The sequence below is a fragment of the Pan paniscus genome, chromosome 19 (genome assembly GCF_029289425.2).
Source record: "Pan paniscus chromosome 19, NHGRI_mPanPan1-v2.0_pri, whole genome shotgun sequence".
Taxonomy (NCBI): Eukaryota; Metazoa; Chordata; class Mammalia; order Primates; family Hominidae; genus Pan; species Pan paniscus.
In genome coordinates this window covers 11,084,861-11,112,671 of record NC_073268.2, presented here as the reverse complement: position 1 = coordinate 11,112,671, position 27,811 = coordinate 11,084,861, and the positions used below count along the sequence as shown (strand labels likewise).

Below are 27,811 nucleotides of genomic sequence, written 5' to 3'. Positions count from 1 at the left end.
AAACTCAAAGTGGCTAAAACCACACAGCAATATGTTATAGATTAAAAACAAACCAACCACACATCTAATTAGAAACTTTAAAGACTGTAAAAGGGAAAATTAGACTTGATAGGAATAATCAACCCTGAAACCGACTGAAACCACAGTGATATAAATTGTACATTGTAAATTTTACAAATAACTAAAATTTGAGGGAAGAATATTCTTGCCAAAATTTACATCTGGAAAAAGCTGACCTAGAAAAATTGGACTCAGAAATAGGACACAATGGAACATTCACAGCAGGAGAAGGAAGCTTGGTAAAACTTATGTACAAAAGCTGATAAATCACATTTTGACTACAGAATTCAGAAGGAAGAGAGTTTATTCCAATGTAAATAATTTTGGTAAAGTACAAAAATAGAAAAAAATGCTGAAAAATTTAGAAAGAATATGGGCTTTCCAGAACACTGAGTATGGAGTAAAACTGGCATAGTGGGGTTCACTTTGGAAGAATGAAAATGTATAAATATATAATATTTATTTATTTATTCATTCATTCATTCATTCCAGATAATGTTAGTATTTTTGGTAAATACATTTGAAACTATGATTATGGATTCATTGGGGGTACAGATCATGGGATAAAAACGCTCTTTATTGGCTGCTGTGGCCTAAGAGGATGGCGGGGAGGGCCCTGGTGGGACTGGAGAGGGAGGGGGCGGCGTCCAGCGGAAGGTCCTTTGAGGAGAAGAATCATGGGAGGCAAGGGATTTGGGCATTTAGGACGTGGCAGGACTTCTTGAAAGACTGTATTTGCAAACCATAGCTGTGGGTCACATTTCTATGTGTGTCCAGTGCCCTGTTGTTGACTTTCACCACCTCTCCTGGCAACAGCTGGAGCCCAAAGACCTCCTCACACCTTGCCTGGGAATAAGGGTGGGCATATTCTTTCAAAATGAGAAGTGACAGCTGTGAAGAATAGGCCTCTTCCAAATTTTCCATGTTGGGAAGAAACATTAGCTCCTCAGGGGGTGCGTGAGGTGTCTGAAGGAGGTTCTCTGCTCCATGAGGTCAGTGCAGAGCAGTGGGCATGCCACAGTAGCAATGCTGTGTGGGTTACTGTTTGTGGACAAAGGGCCATTCAGTTTCTTAATATAGTCATATGTCATCTTTACCATTAAGCCCTTGTTTCTCTTTCATATTTCATCTACAAAACAGCACTTAAAAGTCTCCTCTGGATTTCGCAACGAATGCTGAAGTTTATAGACTGGACGCTTAGTATATTACCATTAACCCAAATATAAAAATTGAAAAAAATAGCAAGCCTACACAACTCGTTTCTACTAGCACTTATACATTACAGGCATACCTCAGAGATATTTCAGCCTTGGCTCCAGATCACCACAATAAAACAAACATTATAACAGATGAGCCACACATATTTTTTGATTTTCCAGTACATGTAAAAGTTATGCTCACACTATATGTAGTATGTTAAATGTGTAATAGCATTATATCTAAAACATGTACATTCCTTCATTAAAAATGCTTTATTGCTAAAAAAGCTAACCATCATTTGAGCTTTCAGCAATTCATGATCTTTTTGCTGGTGGAGGGCCTTGCCTTGATGATGGCTGCCTGATCAGGGTGGTTGGGCACTGAGGGTTGGGATGGCCGTGACAATTTCTTAAAATAAAACAACAAGTTCGCTGCATTGATCGACTCTTCCTTTCGTGAAAGATTTCTCTGTAGCATGAAATGCTGTTTAATAACATTTTATTCACAGTAGAACTCATTTTTTTTTTTTTTTTGAGATGGAGGTTCGCTGTGTCCACCAGGCTGGAGTGCAGTGGCGCAGTCTTGGCTCACTGCAACCTCTGCCTCCTGGGTTCAAGTGATCCTCCTGCCTCAGCCTCCCAAGTAGCTGGGACTACAGGCACGTGCCACCATGCCTGGCTAATATGTTGGTATTTTTAGTAGAGAGGGGTTTCACCATGTTGGCCAGGCTGGTCTCGAACTCCTAACCTCAGGTGATCTGTCTGCCTTGGCCTCCCAAAGTGCTAGGATGACAGGCATGAGCCACTTTTCCCAGCCGAACTCATTTCAAAATAGGAGTCAATCCTCTTAAACCCTGCTGCTGCTTTATCAACTATGTTTATGTAATATTCTAAATCCTTTGTCATTTCAACAGTGTTCACAGCATCTGCAACAAGAGTTGATTGCAGCCAAGAAACCACTTTTTTGCTCATTTATAAGAAGCGACTCCTCATCCATTCAAGTGTGATCATGAGATTGCAGCAATTCAGTTACATCTTCAGGCTCCACTTCTCATTCTCTTGCTGTACATCTGCATGACTTCCTTTACTCAAGTCTCGAACTCCTCAAAGTCATCCAAGAGGGTTGGAATTCACTTTTTCCAAACTCCTGTTAATGTTGATATTTTGATCTCCTCCCACGGATCCTGAATGTTCTTAATGGCATCTGGAATGCTGAATCCTTTCCAGAGGTTTTCTGTTTACTTTGCCCAGCTCCATCAGAGGAATCACTATCTATGGCAGCTATAGCCTTATGAAATGATTTTTTTCTTCCTTTCTTTTTTTTCTTTTTTCTCCCCTCCCCCAGCCTGACATGTATTTCTTAAATAGTTAGATTTGAAAGTCACAATGACGCCTTGATCCGTGGGCTTCGGCTGGATGTCGTGGTAGCAGGCACGAAAACAATGCTAATCTCTTCGCACATCTCCAGCAGAGCTCTTGGGTAACATGGTGTATTGTCAATCAGCAGTAGTATTTTGAAAGGAATTTTTTTTTTCCCAAGCAGTAGGTCTCAACAGCGGACTTAAAATATACAGTAAACCATGCCGCAAACAGATGTGCTGCCAGCGAGGCTTTGTTGTTCCATTTATAGAGCTCAGACACAGCAGGTTTAGCATCAGTCTTCAGAGTCCTAGGATTTTTGGGCCGGGCGTGGTGGCTCATGCCTGTAATCCCAGCACTTTGGGAGGCCGAGGCAGGCGGATCATGAGGTCAGGAGATCGAGACCATCCTGGCTAACACAGTGAAACCCCATCTCTACTAAAAAAATGCAAAAAATTAGCCGGGCGTGGTGGCAGGCACCTGTAATCTCAGCTACTGGGGAGGCTGAGGCAGGAGAATGGCATGAACCTGGGAGGCGGAGCTTGCAGTGAGCCGAGATTGCGCCACTGCACTCCAGCCTGGACGACAGAGCAAGACTCCGTCTCAAAACAAAAAACAAAAAACAAGAGTTTTAGGATTTTTGAAACAGTTAATGAGCTTTGGCTTTAACCGAAAGTCACCAGCTGTGTTAGCTCTTAAGAGAGTCAGGCTGTCCTTTGAAGCTTTGAAGCTAGGCATTCATTTCTCCCCTCTAGCTAGGAAAGTCCTAGATAGCATCTTCTTCCAATAGAAGGCTGTTTCAACTACACTGAAGATCCGTTGTTTAGTGTAGCCATCTTTGTCAATGATTTTAGCTACATCTTCTGGATAACTTGCTACAGCTTCCACATCAGCAACTTGCTGGTTCGCTTTCCACTTGTAGGTTTTGGAGCTGTCTTCTTTCCTTAAACCTTGTGAACCAGCCTCTCCCAGCTTCCTGCAGCTTCCTTACCTCTCTCAGCCTTCACAGAATTGAAGAGAGTTAGGGCCTTGCTCTGGGTCATGCTTTGGCTTAATGTTGTGGCTGGTTTGATCTTCTATCCAGACCACTAAAACTGTCTCCATATCAGCAATAAGGTTGTTTTGCTTTCTTATCATTTGTGTGTGTGCACTGGAGTAGAATTTTTAATTTTCTTCAAGATCCTTTTCTTTGAATTCACAACTTGGCTAACCAGTGCAAGAGGCCTAGCTTTCAGCCTGTCTCAGCTTTTGACATGCCTTCCTTACTAAGCTTAATTTCTAGAAGTATGACCCTTTCTTTCACTTGAACACACAGAGGCTGCTGTAGACTTATTAATTATTGTGTCTCAAGGAACAGGGAGGCCAGAGGACAGGGAGAGAGACAAGGAAATGGCCGGTCAGTAGAGCGTTAGAACTCACACAACATTCACTAAGTTCGCAGTCTCACATGGGCATGATTCATGGTGCCCCAAAACACTTAACAACAGTAACATCAAAGGACACTGGTCACAGATCACCATAGCAGATATAATAAATCATAAAAAAGCTTGAAATATTATCAAAGGGTGACACAGAAACAAGGAGTGAGCACATGCTGTTGGAAACATGGCACTGTTAGACTTTCTAGACACAGGGTTGCCAAAAACCTTCAATTTGGAAAAAAAGTACAGTATCCGTGAAGTGTAGTAAGGCAAAGCACAATAAAACAAATAACTTTATATATATCTATTTCAATTTTATATTCTGAATACAAAGCCTGTTTATTAAGAATGTTGAGCTACCCAAGTATCATGTATAATAAACTATATAGAAATAGGAAACACTTCTTTGAATAAGCTACATACATAAAATATGATATCTTTAAAGATATATTAATTAATTTAAGAAATTTGCTTAGATGCCTACCGAATAAGGCACTGTGCTAGGAGCTATGTATGCAGTTGAATAAGGCACAACCCTACTCTTAAGGAGCTTACAGACTAGCAGAATTTGTAAGACACCGTGTAAGATGTGAGCTGGAAGTGATTTCTAATGTAAAGAGCAGCGAATACTTTTTGCATTGAGCGTTAGTTTAGTTGTCTTTGCAAAAGCTTCTTTCTTTTCATAATATGCGGCCTCATTCACAAACACGGGGTACACGGTACAGTCTCCGCCCAGTGGGATCGTCTTCCCATCAAGAGTTAAAAACATGGGATCCCCAGGATGCAGTGGTTTCCAGTCTTGATCCTCTCAGGAAACAATCAAAATAAATAGATTATATTTGGTTTTTCTCCTCTAAAAATTTATGTCAGACTCTAGACAACTAACAAATTACAGTATTCTGTTGTTGTAAAAGAGATACTTGAGCGAGGCATTGAGATGCAGGCAAGTGATCTGACTGCGCTGACATTGGGTCGTGAATTTTGGCAGTAGTTTTAAGAGTTCCCCTTTGCATTTGTATAATTGAAACGTGTAATTAACATTTGCTTCAGCCAGTGGCTCCTTGCCTGTAATCCCAACACTTGGGGAGGCCGATGTGGGTGGATCGCTTGAGCCTAGGAGTTCAAGACCAGCCTGGGCAACACAGAGATCCTATCTCTAGAAAAAATACGAAAAATTAGCTGGGTGTGGTGGTGCATGCCTGTAGTCCCAGATACTCAGGAGGCTGAGGTGGGAGGATTGCTCAAGCCCCCAGAGGTTGAGGCTACAGTGAGCTACGGTCACACCACTGCACTCCAGCCTGGGCGACAGAGCGAAACCCTGTCTCTAAAAAAAGATAAAAAAAGAGTTTGCTTCAATACCAGGTCTACCTTGAATGTAGCCAAAGAGATTTATAATATTAAAAGGCAGAACTAAATGCATGTCTACCTAAGTGCATAGTCTGCCTGTTGCCAGCTCAAGTTAAATTCTGTTCAGCAAAATTTAGGAAATATCCATTAGGAGTCTTCTGTGTGCAAGACATTCTGCCGTTGGGAAATATAAAAATGAGCCATGTTGTACCTGCATACAAGGAGATTCTGTTCTGACGGGGATTGGTGAGAGAAGGTGGTGCTGGGCTGGGGAGAGTCTGGGACAAGGTGGGTGTATTCCAAATGTGCTCCTACATTAGGGTAACAACTGAGTTATCTGAAGGGTCCCGCACCAGGGATTTGGACCTTTGAGCCCTCAAGCACCACGGCTGTCACACCACAGGAACCCCAGAACAGTTCTTCTCAAACTTTGAGGTGCTTGTAAATCATCTGGGGATTTTGTTAAGATGAAGATTCTGATTCTATAGGTTGGGGGTGGGGGCCTGGGATTCTGCATTTCTAACATTTCCCAGCAGCATCCGCATCACCCAGGAGCTTGTTAGAAAAGCAGGATTTCATTATGCGCAGCAGACCTACCAAATCAAAATCTTCATGTTAACAGGTCCCTGACGTTCACGTGCACGACATTAGCGTTTGGGAAGTGCCGCATCACCGCAGTTTTCTCCATCCTGGTGGCACATTATGATCGCTTGGGATGTTAAATACATATATACAGGTAGAGGGGCTGGCCCATTTCAGATAAATCAAATCAGAATCTGAGAGGAGGGCCTAGGCATCATTATTTTTATATTTTATTTTAAAATTTACCTACAGTGAAATTCGCTCATTTTTGTGTGCAGTTCTATGAGTTCTGACTTGCAGAGCATGGAGTCATATAACCCGCAACCATGCCATCAGGATACGTGCTTCTTTCAGCCACCTCCTCGAATCCCTCATGCTACCCATTTATAGTTCACTGTTTTCTGTGTTTATTGTATTTAGGCCCCAGATGATTTACAGGGTGGCTCGGCTGAGAACTATTTCTCTGAACTGGTGGTTTTTCAGGCAGAGACTTGCCCCAGAATCACTAAAGGAACCTCTTCAACACACGTCTGGCTAGCCCCACCTGTGGAGATTCCGACGTTGTGCAGTGCTATCCAGACCTGAGCCACATGAAAATCACCTGGTGAACTCAATTGATTCCCTCTCTACACCCTGATGAATTAGATCAGAGCCCCTGGGAAGAGGACTCAGAAATCAGCATTTTTTCTTTTTCTTTTTAGACGTAATCTCAGCTCTGTCCAGGCTGGAGTGCAGTGGCACAATCTCAGCTCACTGCAACCTTCACCTCCCGAGTTCAAGCAATTTTCCTGCCTCAGGCTCCTGAGTAGCTGGGATTACAGGCACCCGCCACCACGCCCGGCTAATTTTTTGTATTTTTGGTAGAGATGGGGTTTCACCGGTTAGCCAGGATGGTCTCGATCTCCTGACCGCGTGATCCGCCCGCCTCGGCCTCCCAAAGCGCTGGGATTACAGGTGTGAGCCACTGCTCCTGGCCAGGAATCAGCATTTTTAAAAAGCTCCCCATAATTGTCATGTGGCTCAAGTTTGAGAAGCACTACTTTAGTAGTTTGTGGTGGGTTCTAGGCACTGGGAGGGGGTCCCCTACGTGATTCCAGTTAGCATCCCTTAGTAAGAACTGTCATTCTTAGGACAAAATCTAGACTCATAACCGGGTCCTGAACTGTGTTTTCTCCATGCTCTACCGTCCTCTGCTCACTCCTCCTCTCCAGGGACATGGGTCTTCTTGCTGTTCCTCAGATGCTCCAAGTTTGTTCCAGCCTCAGGCCCTCTCACTTGCCTTCCACATGGCTGGCTTCTCATCTTCTAGGTTCCAACTTCAGTGCCACCGTCTCTGAGATGGCACTTTGTGACCACTCCGTCTAATTGGAACCCTTTGTTATAACCTCTGCTATATTATTTTGTGTATTTCTTTTACAGCACTTATTACAGTTTGAAATGATTTGGTTTACATATTGTTTACTTATTCATGGTCAGTTCTCCTCACCCATTGGGATGGAAGCTCCATGAGGAACCTTCCCTATCTTGAATCTCAAGGCCCAGAATGAGCTTAGTTGTCATTCAAAAATATTTGTTGGCAGAATTAACCAATCAATCCCTCCTGTAGAATACTGAGCCATTCATTATTGTCTGTCAAATCAAAACCATCCTTCCTAACTTTCGAGACCTACCACTAGCCCAGTTTGCTACTAATCTCATTCATCTCACTTCTCCATCTGCCTGGGATTATTTTTGTACTCCTCAAGAGTATCCTAAAACCTGAAAAATCCTGTTTTAGCCTGCCATGACATCATCACCTTGGCCTCTGTTTCTTGTACTTGATATTTTTGTCACCAATAGTGCTTTCTTCCTTTCTCTCCCCCAGTCTTTACCTTTCCTTTAAAACACTGCTTAAGGCTGGGCAAGGTGGCTCATGCCTGTAATCCCACCACTTTGGGAGGCCGAGGCAGGTGGATCATGATGTAAGGAGATTGAGACCATCCTGGCCAACATGGTGAAACCCCATCTCCACTAAAAATACAAAAATTAGCCGGGCGTAGTGACATGAGCCTGTAATCCCAGCTACTCGGGAGGCTGAGGCAGGAGAATTGCTTGAACCCGGGAGGTGGAGCTTGCAGTGAGCTGAGATTGCACCACTGCACTCCAGCCTGGGCGACAGAGCGAGACTCCATCTCAAAAAACAAAAACAAAAACAAACACTGCCTAAGGCTGCTTCTTCAGGTTTCCACCTGGGTCCCATTAAGCCACAAAGCAGGATTTGCTTCACTCGTCTGTATTATTGGGCAGGCCACTTCATTCAGTTGCAAGTCTGGATGACTATTAGAGTCACTAAACAGGGATAGGAACTGGATCAATCAGTGTTTTTCAATCCTGATTATCCAAGCCAAAAAGATCAGAGTATCTCAGAGTGGAGTCCTGCCATTGCTATTATGATGTTTTTTAAAAGCTCTCTAGGTAAAGGTTAGTCAGGGTTGAAAGCCCCGGACTAGATAATCCACCAGTTCTCTTCCATCTCTGAGGTCTGGGAGTGTGCAGGCCACTTGCACTGGGGAATGGATACTTTGGCTTTGGAAATCTGTTCTTCTCTCCTTTTCCCTTTGCCTTTTCCGGATTTAAACCTCCTACATTCTCTCAAGAGCCTCTTTTTTTTTCCTTCTTCACTATGTCATTATTGATAAAACTAGGCAAGGAGTAGATTCTGGGGGTTCTGAGGAGAGTCGGGGAATGGTGGCAGAAGAAAGAGGTTCCAGTCGTTTTTCTCTAACTTATTCTGTCACAGGGAGGTAGCAAGCGATGCGGCCAACTTGAAAGAGCACTAACTCTGGATCTGTCATTGATAGCTACATGGCTGTGGGAAGGATCTAACTTCCGTCCCTGTATTTCCTTATATTAAAATAGACATCATAATTCCCACCCGCTGAATGTGGGTAGGAGTTTCACTTTCTCTAAGTGGCCTTGTCTGACCACTCTTCTCCCACCTCATTATTCTGTCATCTCATCCGGCTATCTTCATTTCTAGACTAAAGTTAGACTTTTGTGTACCTACACTATAAATTCCATTGAGCGTGTAGGCCATACTTACTGGTGTGTCCACACAGCCAGCACAGGTTACACTGAATAAGTATTTATTGAGCGACAGTCTGAACATCTTCCCTATCTACACTCAGTGTCTTTTGAGAGCATCAAATGGGCGAATGTACGCGAAGTGCTGTATGAGCTATAAACTTCTATTCAAAGGTACAGCATTATTATTTTCAACATTTTAAAGAAAGAACAAATGTTACCTGCAGATTAGGATGGATGATAGCAGCAATTTCTCCATTTTCATCCCGGGGATAATCAACTTTCTCTATAATTTTATAGACCTCAATGGCGCAGGGAGGAAATTCTTTTCCTATGACAAAAACAATATGTATCAATGGCAACTAAAAACATCTCTGGGCCGGGTGTGGTGGCTCATGCCTGTCATCCCAGCACTTTGGGAGGCCGAGTTGGGTGGATCACCTGAGGTCAGGAGTTCGAGAACAGCCTGGCCAACACGGTGAAACCCCATCTCCACTAAAAATACCCAGGTTGGGATTATCCTAGTTACTTGGGAGGCTGAGGCAGGAGAATCTCTTGAACCTGGGAGGTGGAGGTTGCAGTAAGCCATTGCACTCCAACCTGGGCAACAAGAGTGAAACTCTGTCTCAAAAAAAAAAAAAAAATCTGGAAAAAGGGAAGTTAACAATGTAAGGAAGAAACAATAACAACAACAGCAACAATAACAAAATGAAGACAGCTATGGGGAGAACAGATAACGTTTAGTTAAGGATGTTCATAAACAGCACTAGGCCAAAAGATGTCCTTGAATGATTCCTATCAGCACTCTGTCCACAAACACGCCGACGGCCAGAGGTAGAAAACAGAACTGAAAAAGCCAGTTTGAGAGAAAAAGAATCTAGGTTTGGGGGTCAGGAGACCTGGGCTCTAATCCCCTGGCTATGCGGCCTTGAACAAGATGCTTAACTTCTTGAGGCTCGCTTTCTTGACCTGTCAAATGAAGGTATTGGATTAGCTTATCTTGGAGGGCCCTTCCAGCTATGATGTTTTATGACTGCATATTTTCAGGAGGAGTTGCAGCAACTGAGGTGACTTCAGTGTCGTGCTCTTTTTCTTTCCTTTTTTTTTTTTTTTTTTTTTTTTTGAGATGGAACCTCGCTCTTTCACCCAGGCTGGAGTGCAGTGGCGTGGTCTTGGCTCACTGCAACCTCCACCTCCCGGGTTCAAGTGATTCTCCTGCCTCAGCCTCCTGAGTAGCTGGGACTATGGGCATGCACCACCACGCCTGGCTAATTTTGTATTTTTAGTAGAGATGGGGTCTCACCATGTTGGCCAGGATGGTCTCGATTTCTTGACCTTGTGATCCGCCCGCCTCAGCCTCCCCAAGTGCTGGGATTACAGGCATGAGCCACCATGCCCAGCCTCTTTTTCTTAACTAAGTACATTAGACACTTGGACAGCTCCTGAGTAATGAGATCTTGTGATGCAGGCAGCCTGCCAGTGGTGGAGACCAACTTCCAAAGATGCAGCAACCTCAACCCAATTCCCAGAAACTTGGAAAAGGAGTAGTTTATGCATATACCAGGCTATCTCTGAGCAAACAGGATGAACGTTTGGTCCAATGTAGGGCCCACAGCGTGTTATGGTCACAACTCAAAGGAAAGCCTTCCTTTGCTTTTAGAGCAGAGTTAGAATGGGTATACCCAGTGATCACTTCTGTATCAGTTAGCTTCTGCTGCATAACATACTACCCCAGAATTTAGTGGCTTCAAACAACCACCTCCTAATTTAGTTCATGATTCTGTGGGTTGGTTGGAAAGTTTCTTCTGTCTACACTGGCTTTGTGGATTTTTTTTATTGTTTTGCTCCTGCCTTTGTGGTAAGCTGACAGCTCACCTGGAGGCTGGATCCTATGGGATGGCCTTACTGTTATGTCTGATGGGCTGTCAGATGGAGTTGCATGACTCTGTCTGTTAGGGTGCCTGAGTTTTCCACCTCAAAGGCTTTCATTATCCAGCAAGCCAATGTGGGCTGTTGTACATAATGGTACACGTACAGGGTTTCCAAGAGCAGGACGAGAGCAAGCTCCAATGTGCAAGTGCTTTTCAAGCCTCTTCTATGGCACAAAACAATTCACATGGGCAAGCCAGCTATTCCAGAAGTGGAAAAATAGACTCTATCTCTGAACAGAAGGATATGAAACATCACACTGCCAGGATGTGGATGCGGGAAAGGGAAGAATTAAAATCTACCACACCTTCCAAGATGAAGATGGGAACTTACCAGATCTCATTTCTTTAAACCAAAAAGTTGGATAGGAAGAAAGTAAAAACTGATAGAACACAAAGGAGTATGTTTTTGCTACTTACAGTTGGAAGGAGTCTTGAAAGCCTAACTTCCATCTATGTTTGAGTATTCTCCGTATTGTTCTGGCCATCTTACAGATGCAGAAGATGACTTCTTACAGCCTCAAAAAGTGTGGCCCGTTTCATTGCTGCTCAGCTTTTTTAATAAGAAATTTCTGTCTCGCCAGGCGCAATGGCGCAGGCCTGTAACCCCAATGCTTTGGGAAGCCGAGGCAGGCAGATTGCTTGAGCTCAGGAGTTCAAGACCAGCCTGGGCGACGTGGCAAAACCCTGTCTCTACAAAAACCACAGAAATTAGCCGGGTGTGGTGGTGCACGCCTGTAGTCCCAGCAACTCAGGAGGCTGGGTGGGAGGATTGCTTGAGCCCAGGAACTTGAGGCTCCATTGAGCTGTGATTGGACCACTGCACTCCAGCCTAGGCAACAGAGTGAGACCCTGTCTCAAAAAAAAAAAAAAAAAAAAAAGAAAACAAAAGAAAAAAATTTCTGTCTCTAGGTAACTTTATCTCATTGATTCTCTTCTGCCCTCTGGGTCACAGAAAATGTGTCGAATTTCTTTCTAATGTAGACTTCTTTCTTTCTTTCTTTCTTTTTTTTTTTTTGAGACAGTCTCACTCTGTCACCGAGGCTGGAGTGCAGTGGCATGAACTCGGCTCACTGCAACCTCTGCCTCCTTGGTTCAAGCGATTCTCATGTCTCAGCCTTCGGAGTAGCTGGAATTATGGGCGCATGCCACCACACCCAGCTAATTTTTGCATTTTTAGTAGAGACAAGGTTTTCCCCATGTTGCCCAGACTGGTCTTGAACTCCTGACCTCAAGTGATCTGCCTGCCTCGGCCTCCCAAAGTGCAAGGATTACAGGCATGAGCCACCGCGCCTGGCCAGGAATTATTCTCATTATGATTTTCAAGCTCTTCAACATTCTCAATGCTCTCCTTGGCTAAATTCCTCTTTATAGATGTTTCTCCTGGATTACGGACTCAGAATTTATTTACAGTTCTCAAGTGTTGTTTATTCAAGGCAGAAAAAAAAAGACCATTACTTCCCTTATTCTGGGATTTTTTTTAAACATAAGAACAAAACTTTGGTCCCTGATGTTGTTAACCTTAAACATTTGGTTTAAACAATTGTTAAAGATTGTCAGGACTTCTTGGATCTGCCTTCTCAACCAGGATGTTTTCCTGCTATCTTCCTGAGACCTGTCACTTAGCTAAGCATGTCGCATATGTCTTTATCCAAGTCACTAACTACAATTCTGAGTAGCACAGAGTCAAGAATGAAGCCCTTCTACACACTTCTTCAGACTTTTCACATGGCGGCTATGATTCATTTGTCAGCATTCTTTGGATAGGAGTGCTCAGTTGAAAATCCACCGAGCTGGATAGTCTAAATTAATCGTGGTTGACAATTTTTGATTTGCCGAATCCTTTGCTTAAATGAAATGTTACACAGAAGAGCTCTGGTTGAAGCAGAGATAAGGGGTTAAGGGGTGGGGTGTTCCAGGAACTACTTTTCTCCACCCTTGTGATAGGATTCTATGGACTATGATCTGAAAACCAACCACATTTTCCACCCAGATTTGTGGCCTTCTATCTGAATGTATCACTTCTTAACATATTGTAGTCCCACACTTCCTATTCAGAGGGTTTATTGTAAATATGTTGTGATCTTCTCAAAACCAGTTCCATTAGACAGTATAGAACCTGCCCTCAGACAAAGATGGTAAAAAGCAAATTTTCAGTTTTCATGATTTTGGAGTCAAAGGATTCCCAAGCACAAAACGAATGTCTGTGATTGCAGTGGGGTGCGCACGATCTGAGGTTGAGGAATTTACTCCCCACAGACACCGAAGTACACACCCCCTCTGTTATTATAATTGCCCATTCCTCAACAACAATTTCAACTCAGTCTGTTGGAATAATTGTTTACATAGAATGCCTCTTTGATTTTAAGCAATTATTTTCCATTTTAAAGTAAGCTTTTTTTATAACTAATAGACTTTTTAGTGCAGTTTTAGATTTACCAAATAAATGAGCAGATAGTACATAGAGCTGTATATACCCACCTTGTCCACCCGTCCCCATTTAATTAATTTTTAATTACAGAAATAATACATAAATACATTATTCTTATTGAATATAATTAAGACAAAATTAGCCTGGGTTTTGCCTCCCGTCCCCAGTAACTATTGTTATCAGTTTGGTGTGTTTTCTTCTAGGACTTTTCCTGTGATGTGTTAACATATATATGTATCCTAGAAGGTGATGATTATTATTGTTATTTTAAAGCCAGTTGGTGTACTGAATGTCTTGGTCTGCAACTTGCTTTCTGCTAATTACCATTGTGTTTGGAAGATTCTTCCATGTTAGTTTATTTAACTCTCCACCAACAGGTGGACATTCATGCTGTTTCCATTCTTTTGCTGTTATAAATGATGCACGATAACAATCTTTGTAAACAACATGTTGCTTGTGCTTGTGTTTCTTTGAGATGTGGAATCGCTGGGTAATAAGATTGGTGTGTTTTAAGAAGTGGATGCTGTAAGATTATCCTCTAAAATGTCTTTACCAACTTATATGTTCACTTATATGTTCACCAGCAGGTAATGAGAGTTTCCCCTTTTCCTACACATTTACCAACGCTTGATATTTGCAGACTTTAATATTTTCCCAACTTAATGGGGGAAGTGACTTCTTATTTTAATTTGCATTTCTCTAATTACTAGTGATGTTGAACGTCTTTTCATATGTTTACTGGGCATTTGTATTTTCTCGTCTTTCTTTTCTTTTTAAAATGGAGATTAACAGGAAATAAGGATTTAATGTGGAGTCTTTATTTGGCAGCTGCTTTTCTTGAATGTGTCTATCCTGGCCATTGGGGAATAGCTGAAGTGAATAAAAATTTTAAAAAGCACTTCATATCTTTAGCATGGCAAATTTGACCCAGGTTCCAATTGTTATTTAAATGTTTGGTGGTTAAGTTTGATAACGTTACCTTCATTATTACTTACCTTCATTGAAATGATGTATAAAATCAAGAGCATGTTTAATCATTTTTCTCATTTGATCCAAGATATCAGCTCTCAGAACCCCTTGAGGCTGAGGACCAACTTCTATACCTAGGTACAGAAGGAGAGATAGTCACATTTATATAAGTATGAAAATATATTATAAAACTAAGCATTTTAATGTATCAAGATTTAGAATTATGTTGTTAAAATTACTAAAAAGGTAAACCATGTAGCATCATGGAAAATATTTGAGACATAATGTTTGGCAAAACGTAAAGCAGAACATTTACATGTTTAAGTTAGATGCATAGTGAATAAAGACTGGGAAAGAACATGGAAAAAATCAGTGGTGTTAGAAATAGGAAACTCTCGTGGTCTTTTTTCTTTAAATTTCCTTCAGTATTGCTAAAATATTTAAAAGTCATAACATAGTAAAAGAGGTGAACAAGTTTATGCTGACAAAATAATAGGTGGACCTGAAGAGAAACTGTTAAGATCTAACATTTAGCTGTGACGGGAGGAAGGACATCTATTTTTATAGATTTCACAGAAATCCAGACTAGATGAATCATGGATTTCAGTCAATATGACAATCTATGTGACCCCTGAGCAATGATTTTGCCCTTAACCTAGCAATCCATCCTAACACAATAGTGCAATGGCTTTATTTATTTATTTATTTTTTCGAGACAGAGTCTCACTCTGTCACCCAGGCTGGTGTACAGTGGTGTGATTTCTGCTCATTGCAACCTCTGCCTCCCAGGTTCAAGCGATTCTTCTGCCTCAGCCTCCCGAGTAGCTGGGATTACAGGCACGGGCCACCATTCCTGGCTTATTTTTGTATTTTTAGTAGAGGCAGGGTTTCACCATGTTGGTCAGGCTGGTCTCAAACTCCTGACCGCAGGTAATCTGCCCTTCTCGGCTTCCCCAAGTGCTGGGATTACAGGCGTGAGCCGTCGTGCTTGGCCTGGTTTTAATTTTATGCAGGAAAAAACTTGTGTTCATTTCTTCTAACTCATATGAAATGATGCCTGTACTATTAGGTCTACTTGGTGTGGCTGTTAAGCATCCATCCTTACATCTACAAAATACTCTTTCTTTAAACTACTTTTGTAGACCCTTCCTTCCTGTTCAAGTCTCCCACAAAGTCATCTCCCCATTCATCACCTTCTCTATTTGGCAAACCATTTACCCCAACTGCACTACCCTCATTCTCTTCCATCCCATTAACATACTGCATTCTTTTACACTCATCTTGTTTTCACCCGCTTCTGTTATTTCCCAATACACAAAATCTTATCTTATTCTCTTGCATCATTTTTTATTTGTTGTGCTTAGGTTTCTTGCATATATGTATGAACATATATTTAAGTATATGGTGTCATAAATGTGGCTAAGGTATGCATCTGTGCATAAATGACTTACACAAATATGTGAAAAAGTGTGTTTGTAGATATGTCTGTAGGAATACTATAGAATACATTGTCGTTTGCCTACCCCAAATCCATTTCACTTTCCTCCTGTTTCTAATAGAATCCTGATATTAGTTGGGCTTCCAATCTTCAAGGTAGGTAAATTTCTCTCCATTTCAAGAGTAAATGTTGAATAGTTTAAATCAATCATAATAATCCCCTAGTCAATGATTTAAGAATGAAGGAATCTTTATTATGCACAAAAGTATCAATACTTGAAGTAAGGAATTAGAGTAAGCTAAATATCCAAATACAGGCAATTAGCTGAAACAAATCAAGGCTTAGCAATAAGAGATACAGATCCTGTTTCTCTGTGACACCAAATAAAAGCTTAAGATTTCCAAACTCTCAAATATCAATCTTAGGCTATGATATTTGTAGGCAGTGCTACTCTTAGCCAGAACAAACATTGCTGATATGTTTGGCCCTTACAAGTTGAGCCAAATCTTTAAAATATTTCAATATGAGGGAGTATTAAGCTCATTGTGAATAATTAGAAATGTTATATGTTCTCCTTCCAACTTTGCTGTTTTATTTGGAATATTTTATGTCATGCACTCACTGGGGAAAAAGCATGTTTAACATTAGAGAGACAATCTTTCTGAGTCAACATTTTATAATACACTAAGAATATTGCTGCATACAAATTTTGCTTTAACTTCTAGTAGGCACCTACAAGGACCACCTTTGTACTCTGTTCTCAAGGAAGAAGAAATGTGACAGGATCATTCTAGGCAAACCTTATCCTAGAAAGAAGCAGTTTGCTGCAGCCACTCTTATGATCCCACACACACACACACACGCACACACACACACAAACACACACACACACACAAATATGGGAAAGCGACTGGACACAGCCCTCTCCTAACTTTCTCAGATTAACCGTGGTCTCATTTGAAACTTAGGAAAGTTATTTGTGTAATTATTATTCATTCAACACCACCCCTGACTCTGCCATAGCCATGTCCTACAATCTAAATATTCTGCTCTGATATGAGATCTTGTATCGAAAAATTAATTTTTGGTTTGGACAATAGGGCCACCAAAGATGGCATATAAAGATCCCTTTATTATGCACAAAAGTATCAATACTTGAATTTCCAGAATAATTTTAGACTTTATTTATATTGTTTGCCAACCTGCTTTTAAATTAAATTACTCCTGGCTAAACCATCTGAGATTTAACAAAAAATATTTTAAGTTGTAATTTTAATTGTAGTATAGTCTGCAGATAATTAATTATGCTCATGAGGTGCTCAGGAAAGAGAATGGACTAGAGAAGAAAGAGGGTGTTTGAGAGGGTGTGTGAGAGTGTGGGGCTGCATGTTGGAAGTTACCAGAAGGTAAAGATGAAGTCAAAGATGAAGTCACAGCCTAGTAACTGGCAGGATAAACAAGTGAATAGATGACAAACAGCTCGTGAAATGTCTATTGCAAAGCAGGTGGTAAGAGGGATGTGGAGAGAGGATTCTTCATGGATCTTCTGCATATCTGCAAGTCTCATGAGCAAGACACGGACTACTTTTGTTCCAGATGATCTTTTCAAGGATGTCTGTATAGTGAACAGCCTTGGAAGTTAGGAATGGGGTCTTCCCTGGAGCAAAGGGCACTCGTGCCTACTGCCCATTATAAAAATGAAGGTTCACAGCCAGGCGCGGTGGCTCACGCCTGTAATCCCAGCACTTTGGGAGGCCGAGGCGGGTGGATCACCTGAGGTCAGAAGTTCGAAACCAGCCTGGCCAACATGATGAAACCCTGTCTCTACTAAAAATGCAAAAAATTTGCTGGGTATGGTGGTGGGCACCTGTAATCCCAGCTACTCAGGAGGCTGAGGCAGGAGAATTGCTTAAACCCAGGAGGCGGAGGTTGCAGTGAGCCGAGATTGTGCCACTGTACTCCAGCCTTGGCAACAAGAGCGAAACTCCGTCTCAAAAAAAAAAAAAAAAAAAAGGTTCCCTCCTAGAATGCAACCACTGGCATGGATAGCTGCCATCTGGCTCTCTCTATGTCACCCTGTGGGAACTGGAGCTTGGGTAATGGTGCAGAAATGCTGACACTCTGCTATTACTACTGTCAATAATCTATTCTTTGTCTCTGTTTTAGGAGTCTTGTGTCTTCTACTGGCATCCACTCAGAGGTGCTAGGCTAATGGTTAGCTTGTAAGTCGGGTAAAATTTCTCAGATCTTTGACAGGTCTTGATAAGGAGAGGGTCAGAAAACAACCTGGAGTAGGTCACTGGTAGCACAAGCACTTTGGAGAAACAGATCCCTTGCCTTTCTGATCCAGTCAAATCTGATCACTCCGGACAAGCTCATGAATGTATGTATTTCCAGTGTTAGATGGCTAGTATTTTTGTTTGTTTGTTTTTTTGAGATGGAGTTTCACTTTTGTTGCCCCGGCTGGAGTGCAATGGCATGATCTCGGCTCACTGCAACCTCCACCTCCGGGGTTCAAGTGATTCTCCTGGTTGGCTAGTATTTTATATATGGTTATAGTTACAGAACCCGCGTGGGAAGGAATGGATAAGTTTGTATGAGTCTGTGTGGGATAGGTGTGATTAAAACTGTGAATGAGGTACAGGCCTGGTGGCTCATGCGTGTAATCCCAGCACTTTGGGAGGCCAAGGTGGGAGGATTGCTTGAATCAGGAGTTTGAGACCTGATGATACTGAGATCCTGTCTCTACAAAAAATAAAAAATTAGCTGAATGTGGTGGCACGTGCCTGTAGTTCAAGCTACTTGGGAGGCTGAGATGGGAGGATTGCCTGAGCCCAGGAGGTCAAGGCTGCAGTGAACTGTGATCGTGCCATTACACTCAGCCTGGGCAACAGAGTGAGACCCTTTTCCAGAAAAAAACAAAACAAAAAACCCTACTGTGAATGATGATCATTTATAAGTTGGAATTGTGTACTTACTGGTAATTTGAGCTAATATTTAGTAAGCATATACTATCAGCCTGCAGAAGGGGATAGGGAACAGAGAGTGCTAAGATAAATGGAGAACACAGTGTATCAAGTATGGCATGTCATCAGTTAGGGGTTTGGGGCCCTTGTATATGATATTCCTTTTTCCTCAAAGTATTGTCTGAGGACAGGAACTGGTCCACCAATTGTCTGCTGCTAGTCCCAGGCGAGATAAGTACAGAAATTAAAGTAAGTGTTTAGAAACTTTTATAGCAATTTGACATTGCTGCAATATTCAAGTATGTGATCGTTTTTCTAGAAATTCATTTTTAAATTACATTTTACAAAAGTATTGCTCTACAGCAGATTGGAAATCAACAATGGCCTTTCATCACAGATAATTTCAAGACACTTGTGTAGAATCCTGTTGACTGCTCTCAATTTTTTTCCTTTCCTCCCCCAAACACATACACACACACATACACAACCTCAAGATGGATCCCACTTTCTTTGGGCCTTCTGTGATCCATCAAGACTGGGTTAGGTCTTTCCTGCTCTTCCAGTCTCCTGTAATTGCCCCTATTTAGCATTTATCACTCGGTGCAGTGATTACCTGGTTACCTGTCTGTCTTCTCATCAGATACTAAGCTGTTTGAGGGGAGACTGTGTGTCTTGCTCATTGTTCTGTCCCCCGCACCTAGCACAGGGTTGGTCTCTGGTAGGCACACTATAAATCTTAGTCAAATGTACACATTTCTGGAGTAATTAATGCTATAGAGGAGGGTCAGGGAAAGTTCTATAGGAGGTGACAGGTGAACTGAATCTTGAGAATGAGAAGAATTGTGCCAGACTAAATAGAAGGGCCAAGCATTACAGCAAAGGGAACATGAACAAAACCAGAAAGCTGCTCAGTGAAATTGGGGAAATTCGGTACAATTAGAGCCTGCCTGGAGCTAAATTGCTTGTTACTTGACAATTATAAGCCTAAGGATATGGAAGGTAGCTGTAAATGTTTTTTTAAAAATAATTTTCTCAGCCAGGCACAGTGGCTCATGCCTGTAATCCCAGCACTTTGGGAGGCTGAGGCAGGTGCATCACCTGAGGTCAGGAGTTTGAGGCCAGCCCTGGCTAACATGGTGAAACCCCGTCTGTACTAAAAATACAAAAATTACAGGGTGGCACATGCCTGTAATCCCAGCTACTAGGGAGCTTGAGGCAGGAGAATCACTTGAACCAGAGAGGTAGAGGTTGCAGTGAGCTGAGATTACACCATTGGACTCCAGCCTGGGTGACAGAGCAAGACTCTGTCTCAAAAATAAAATAAGATAAAAAATAAATTTCTCTGAGTTTCAGCTAGGACATATTTTATTGAGTTATGACAATGGGAACTATGACTTACCCACAGGATACTTGGCTATGGAACGAGTGGTCGCATATTTGAGGGAAGGATGCTCAATCAGATAAACGTAGCAGGGTAGCGGAGCCAAAGAAGTCTGAAAAAAATCGAAAACGTCTTTCTTAGGTAAAAACCGTACGTTTTGTTCTCTTTGCTTCAACAGAGTCAATAATACCTTCAATACGTTTTACTTCATCAACTAAGATTGGTAAGACAGCTTTATGAAATACTTTAAAACCCAATGGTATTATAGCTTTGAAAACATACAAATAAATTATACAATATGAGATTCATATACAATTGAATTATACAATGTCTTTCCAGGTAAAATGTACATTAAATAGTTCTCCAGAACCATGATCAAAAAACATGAAATAAATGTTCTTTCTTAATGGATGTGGTGATTTTTGTTTCATCACTGGTTACACTAACTATTTAGCTTGGTATTGGTCTCTTAAATAATTCTGTTTCTATTCCTGTGGTCCAGCTCTCTACAGATGTTGGGTGATTCCCCCTCCTCCTGCTTATCTGCATGAAAATTGAAGACAGGCCTCTTGGTTTGGATAACAAAGTGTCAGCAATTCTGCTTCCATATCTGGCAACCAAAGCATTCCGCTCTCTCTTCAATAGGCAATGAAGAATTGGGGTGGGGGGAGGGGGGAGGGATAGCATTAGGAGATATACCTAATGCTAAATGACGAGTTAATGGGTGCAGCACACCAACATGGCACATGTATACATATGTAACAAACCTGCACATGGTGCACATGTACCCTAAAACTTAAAGTATAATAATAATAAAATTAAAAAAATTAAAAAAAAAAAGAATCGCTGCATTATGATCTCCTACCAGGACTACTACCCAGTTACTGTCCAAAACTGAAGGGAAACAAAAATAATAATCTTTACTATAGGCCAGGTATGAGGCTAAATGCTTTAAATACTTTATGTCATTTAAGGCTTTGAGTACCCTTATGGGTAAGTGTTGTTTGTTATGACACCAATTTTATAAAATGAAGGAGGCAAGGTTTTGGGAATGGTGTGTTTTGTCTAAGGTTAGTGAAGGAGAAAGTCAGGATCTGAGCACAGGCCACACTCTTTCCTCTCAATCATCCTCGCTCTCAGGAAGGAAGGCTATCTAGTACACAGAAATAAGCATACAGTTCCTTATGTGTGTTTCTGGTTGGTTGCTATTTTCTAGCAAATTTTCTCTGAGATTCCTGAGCCTTAAAATGATTATGAAGTACTGAAAGATTAGACATATTCTGGGGTGTCTAAATCAAATGGGGACGAGGGCAGGACTAAAGGGAGGCAATCTTTTTATCACTGGGCTTTAGTCTACGTTAAAGGACTATTTCTTAAGTTTCCTAAAACCTTGTAATTGAGATCCCATACCATTTAAAGTTTTAATATTAATTTTACTTGGTTTTAACAAATTGACCATACCATTTAAACTTTTAATATTAATTTTACTTGGTTTTAACAAATACCCCACCATCTGGTGGCTGTCTGGATAAAACGTGTAATTTTATAGACACAAGAATCCACAAGTGTTTTATTATTTTATTAATTGTGTTTATTATTTTACTTATTTCCTCTCTTTTTCTCCTTCCTCTCACCACTGCCTCTGTGTTCTGCTAGCACCCTTTCCCCCCAACCACCAAGCCTGGCTGTGGAATAAACCCCATTTCTCTTGCACCTTCCCTCATAACTGTTTTCTGATTGTCTCACATCCATAATTGACTTAAAAGTACAAGTCCTTTGCTAACTTATAAATTAATAACATTAACATTACCTTAATATAATGAAACATCTGAATTAAAAAGTTATTCCTGGAATCCTCAAGAATAAGAGTGCACCCCATGTTAGAGGTGGTGTTGTGAAGGTCAAAAATAATGTCATAGGAATCTTCACTGTCTTTTGGACCAAATAAATGATTTATTTCTTGAGCCCTTCTCACTTCATATGGCAAATCTTCTGACATTTTTTTGCTGTTATAAGCAGAAAGAAAAAGATGAACAACATCTGTGCCTGAGATAATATAAACATATAATAAGAACACAGTGTAAAAAGAACCAGTTGCCAAATCTTTAATATGAAAAATCTGTGTGGTAAGTAAAAACTTACCTGAAATGTTTATATATGAAAACTTACATTCTTTTTCTTCATTTGATTCCATATAACTAATGTTGCATTGGCATGCTTGCGAAGTAATACGTTCATTTATGTGGCTGGTCATGAATAGGACATATCAAACAGAATTTATCATTTGATTTCAATCTTGAACGCAACATATCCATTAATTTAATGAACAGTTTCTTAGTAGTTATGGTACACTGGGTTATTTATTATGGGACTAGACCATCAAATGCATCTTTTTTTCCCCCACTTTAGCTAATTCTAGTGCACAAATATAGTCACTTGGGGCTCACATAATCTAATTAGAGATCATTTTAATTTTTTGAGACAGGATCTTGCTCTGTTGCCCAGGCTGGAGTGCAGTGGCCCAATTATGGATCACTGTACCCTCAAACTCCTGGGCTCAAGCAATCTTCCCATCTCAGCCTCCTGAGTAGCTGCTGAAACTACAGGTGCGTGCCACCATGCCCAGCTAATCTTCTTATCTTTTGTGGAGATACAGTCTTGCTCTGTTGCCCAGGCTGGTCTTGAACTAAAACTGCCTTTGCAAAAATTATAACTGAGACAATTATTACAATGAAAGAGATCTAACCTGACTCCATCTTGCTTCTAATCTCCAAGCTATCCTTGTTCATGCCTGGGTGTAAACTGAACTAACTTTGGGAGGAACTTATAGCTTAACTTTGAAACAAAGATGATAACAGCCCTTTCCCAAAACAAGCCCCCTTCCTACCTGGGGACTAGACTGCCTTTGCAGGACTAACAAATTAGCCACAAGATGAGAAATTATGGTTTAGGAGTCCTGCAGCTGGAGGTCCGCAAGATTCTGAACCTCCTGAAATTGCTCCTGGGGATAACATCACTATTGTAAAACCTAAGATCAGGGCTTGAGATATTTTGTAAACCCTGAGTTGACAGATCAGCTGGCACCACCCAGATGGATAAACTGGCTTATCTGGTCTCATGGTCCCCACGCAGGAACTGATTCAGCGCAAGAGGACAGCTCCAACTCCCTATGATTTTACCTTCGATCTGATCAATCAGCACTCCCGACTCACTGGCCCCCTACCCACCAAATTATCCTTAAAAATTCCAGTCTCTGAATTTTCGGGGAGACTGATTTGAGTAATAATAAAACTCTGGCCTTCTGTACAGCCGGCTCTGTGTGAATTAAACTCTTTATTGCAGTTCCCTTGTCTTGATAAATCAGCTCTGTCTGGGCAGCGGATGAGGAGAACTTGCTGGGTGGTTACAGAAGTCTTGGCCTCAGGCAATCCTCCTGCCTTGGCCTCCCAAAGTGCTGGAATTACAAGCATGAGCAGCCACACCTGGCCTAATTAGAGATTCTTAATTGAGGTCCAGGAAAAACTAGAGGTCCAGGGACAGAGTTTTCAGAGTCTGTAACCTCTCCAAAAAGGCCACAAGTTTGCAGGTACAGATATATGTATTTCTTTTTTGGCACAAGGGCCAGTAGTTTTTCTTCCATTCTCAAATGGGCCTCTACCCTCTCCCCACTTCCCACAATGGTTAAGATACATTTTTTTTCTAGATATAATAATGTTTTTCATTTACTTTTCCTCATTCAACCGTTCAACCACATTTTCCTAAAATTCCATCTATTTGTATTCCTTGGTTATTTTTGCTAGTATCTTCAAGGGACCTACTGTGTACAATGGGCTAATTCCTGCCTGGAATGCGATCAGGAAGGTGGAGTAGTTATTTTGTGACTTTGAAGCAAAAACCATGAGGACAAAGCCGGCATCTTGAGACAGTGCACTGGGAAGGTAGAAGGGACCACGTTGAGTCGGTGCAGCGGGAAGGTGGAAAGGGCCACGTTGAGATGGTGCAGTGGGAAGGTGGAAGGGGCCATGTTGAGACAGTGCTGTGGGAAGGTAGAAGGAGCCTGTGGCATTGATGATATCGTGTGGCCGCTGCATCAGCCCTGGACAGCCTACTTCTGGACTTACTATTTGTGAACAAGAAACCCTTATTTGTTTAAACCACTATTCTTAGGTTCCTATTGTATGCAAACCAAGCCTAATGGATATTTATACATTTTAAAAGTTAATTCATGAAATAACCCCCTGAGGTCGCCCCCGACAATTTTGGTTCTATATCATTCTTCCGCATTTGAGTAAATGGTGCTAGTATCTACCCAGTTGCTCAGAGTCAAGTCTTGAAGTTTTCAAAAAGATGGACACTTTTGAGTTCTCATGCCTGCAGTTGAGCTCCCATTGGAAGAGTCCCAAGGGATGAAGAATAGGGACGAGTGAGATTCTGAAGGGCATTAGCCATACTAAGTGGATTAAATCTATTCTGGATACATTTTTAAAGAATTTTCAGCAGGGGAGAGACATGATAAGATTTGCATATTAGGATGATTCCTAGAGGTATCAGATGGAAAATAGATGGCAGGAAGGGTCAGAGCAAGTCTGGATGCAGAGAGACCCTTTAGGAGGCTATTCTAACTGTCCACAGAGGAAATCAACTAAGGTAGTAAAACTGGAGAGGAAGGCTGGATTTGTGAAGTACTTGCAAGGAACAATTGGGAGGACTTAGTGACCCACTAGACGTGGGAGATGAAGCACTGGGAAGGTTCTAGGGTGATTTTCACAGGGGACTTGGTGGATAATGATGCCACCACTGAGATGAGGAATATAGGAAAATGAATAAATTTAGGAGAGGCAGGATGGGAGAAGTTAATTAGTTTATCTATTTTATAATTTTTCAACCACGCTGGGAACAGTCTAGTCTCTGAACAGTGTTAACAGTAAGGAGCAGAAAGTGAATTTAAGTGAAAAGACTGTGCTCACTGAAATGCATACTACTGGGTGCTCATAAACTCACCCCAGTCCATTTCATACCTATTTGGGAAGTTAATATGCCGACTAAAAGTTATCCTTCAACAAATTCTTACTTGTAATATAGAAGTTAGTTAACAGCTCTCTTAGGTCAATAGATAAGCACGAATTGTGTTGACATAACCTCAGTCATGAAGATAAAGCATTTCTCAAATTAAAATTTATGCTAGTAAAAATATGATTTGATACAAACAGGATGACTGCTGTATAATTGCCCTGAAAAACATCTATTCCATAAAGTGAGGCATGTTTCTATTAAGAGTAGTGTCCATTTTTTGATCTGTGTTGAGACTAAACCTAAGGAGTGATCTAACTCAAATTAGAGTTGATCAGAAAACAAGCACATAGAACGGTGGCTAGTTGTGCCTGTGCATATCTTATATATATATATATATATATATTTTTTTTTTTTTGAGACGGAGTCTCACTCTGTCACCCAGGCTGGAGTGCAGTGGCACCATCTCTGCTCACTGCAAGCTCCGCCTCCCAGGTTCACGCCATTCTCCTGCCTCAGTCTCCCGAATAGCTGGGACTACAGGTGCCCGCCACCACGCCCGGCTAATTTTTTGTATTTTTTTTAGTAGAGACGGGGTTTTACCGTGTTAGCCAGGATGGTCTTGATCTCCTGACCTCATGATCTGCCTGCCTCGGCCTCCCAAAGTGTTGGGATTACAGGTGTGAGCCACTGCGCCCGGCCATGTATCTTATATCTTAGCTAGTAGTCTACCAACTCCTTGAGGGGTAGAAACCAAGTTGTATGGAGTTGTGTACTCCCCCAGTACCTGGCACAGTTTCCTGAGAAAAACAGATGTTTCAGAATATTTTTTAGTAAAAGAAAAAAAGCGGCCCAGCGCGGTGGCTCATGCCTATAATCCCAGCACTTTGGGAGGCTGAGGCAGGCAGATCACCTGAGGCCAGGAGTTTGAGACCAGCCTGGCCAACATGGAGAAACCCCGTCTCTACTAAAAATACAAAAAATTACCCGGACATGGTGGCAAGTGCCTGTAATCCCAGCTACTCGGGAGATTGAGGCAGGAGAATCACTTTAACCCGGAGGTGGAGGCTGCAGTGAGCTGAGATTGCACCATTGCACTCCAGACTGGGCAACAAGAGCGAAACTCCATCTCAAAAAGAGAAAGAAAGAAAGAAGTGGTAAAAAGCAAATATGTGGAGTCATATTATATCCACAGTGGTAGCTATTATGATGTAAACGAAGGCAAAAATAATTAATAAGGACCTAACCTAGCATGTTATGACTGCTTACGTTGTATGCAATATATTACAAATCAGCAAAATATAAGCTCTGAAAATTCAGATGGTGTCTTTAGTTCTCATCTCTGGTATCCCATCTACAACAATCCACCATGGAAGTTAAGTACGTCTGCTACTTCGGATCACAGGGGGGTCTGATGTCTTTATTTTTATTTATTTATTTTTTTTTTTTGAGACGGAGTCTTGCTGTCTCCCAGGCTGGAGTGCAGTGGCACAATCTTGGCTCACTGCGAGCTCCGCCTCCCGGGTTCACGCCATTCTCCTGCCTCAGCCTCCCAAGTAGCTGGGACTACAGGCACCCGCCACTACGCCCGGCTAATTTTTTGTATTTTTAGTAGAGATGGGGTTTCACTGCATTAGCCAGGATGGTCTCGATCTCCTGACCTCGTGATCTGCCTGCCTGGGCCTCCCAAAGTGTCTGATGTCTTCTGACAAAAGATATTTAATCACGCTTTCATTCAACAAATATTACTTGAAACATTACATTTTTTGAACTAGAACTTTATGCATTACCGTAAGCATAGTTGCTTGAAAACGTAGTGAATTTCCTAAAAAGCTAACAATTTTATATGCAAGCATAGTGGCCAAACACTAACTCAATGCAAAGGAGTATTAAATCTGTTTCTTTAAAGGTATGATTTTAAAACAAAACCCTTTTCTATTTATTGTCTCAGTCTGTATACATTTGAAAAGAAAACTTAATAATCTGGTGCTTAAGAAAGTTTATAAAAGAGCATGTGAATGCCCAGTTTAGATAATTGTGCAATTCACAATGCAGTATAATTAAAAGTGAAAGTGATCTTATTCAACATACGACTGCATGTACGGACATGAATTATCATCTGCATATACATGTATGTGTTCTCTTTCACACACCTACCACTTTTCACACAACATACATACATATACAATAGAAAGCATAGTCTTACCCAAGATTTTCAAGGTCAAAAATGCGATTCAGGTCACAGTCAATATATCTGGTACACTTCTTCACTGCTCTGGGGTTAGTAATAAATGGTTTTACCTCCAGCCCTGTTCTCTGAATCTCAGCGCCATTCTCTAGCCAATGCTTAACCAGAAATACTCCGGTTAGCTCATTCCCATGGGTTCCTCCAAAGATAGCAACCTTTTGTATATGTTCTTCAGCAATGTGACAAGAAGTCATTTCACCAAGTAGTTTTTTATCTGATTTCTGCAATTCAGAAGAGAGATCAAAGGAAATTCGATTTTCTTAAGAAAGGTTTAGAAATGTAAATGAGACTTTACCCAAAGGGCAAAGTACAGAATTCCCTTGAGTGGAGTATATTTTAATTTTCTGTTACAAGTTCTGAGCCCCGTTTATGGACACTCCCTTCTTTAGCCCTGCCCTTTACCATATTT

The 27,811-nt window shown here is 41.4% G+C and overlaps 2 protein-coding genes across 13 annotated transcripts in view; one reads left to right on the top strand and one right to left on the bottom strand.

Moving 5' to 3' along the window:
* The window catches only part of SPATA22 (spermatogenesis associated 22), a 411,549-nt gene that overhangs the window by 10,711 nt on the left and 373,027 nt on the right, over positions 1–27,811 (top strand). The window lies entirely within an intron of this gene.
* On the bottom strand, positions 347–27,811 carry ASPA (aspartoacylase). 2 transcript variants are annotated; one of them, XM_003810237.5, is made up of 6 exons: positions 27,361–27,811; positions 21,955–22,150; positions 20,163–20,256; positions 14,386–14,493; positions 9,253–9,362; positions 347–4,844 (listed from the first exon to the last, which is right to left on the bottom strand). In XM_003810237.5, the coding sequence occupies exons 1-6, from the start codon at positions 27,594–27,596 to the stop codon at positions 4,647–4,649; spliced, it is 942 nt and encodes a 313-aa protein (XP_003810285.1). In that variant the 5' UTR covers positions 27,597–27,811; the 3' UTR covers positions 347–4,646. The 2 variants fall into 2 exon arrangements, with proteins under 2 accessions (XP_003810285.1, XP_034797183.1); XM_034941292.3 differs by having other exon boundaries at positions 347–4,837; positions 27,361–27,767.

Excerpts from the sequence above, each read along its gene's own strand:
- ASPA (XM_003810237.5), bottom strand. The coding sequence starts at position 27,596 with ATGACTTCTTGTCACATTGCTGAAGAACATATACAAAAGGTTGCTATC. Across the intron at positions 14,494-20,162 it reads CATAGCCAAGTATCCTGTGG|GTATAGAAGTTGGTCCTCAG; the intron begins GTAAGTCATAGT and ends TTCTGTACCTAG. Across the intron at positions 9,363-14,385 it reads TATACATCATTTCAATGAAG|GAAAAGAATTTCCTCCCTGC; the intron begins GTAAGTAATAAT and ends TTTTTGTCATAG.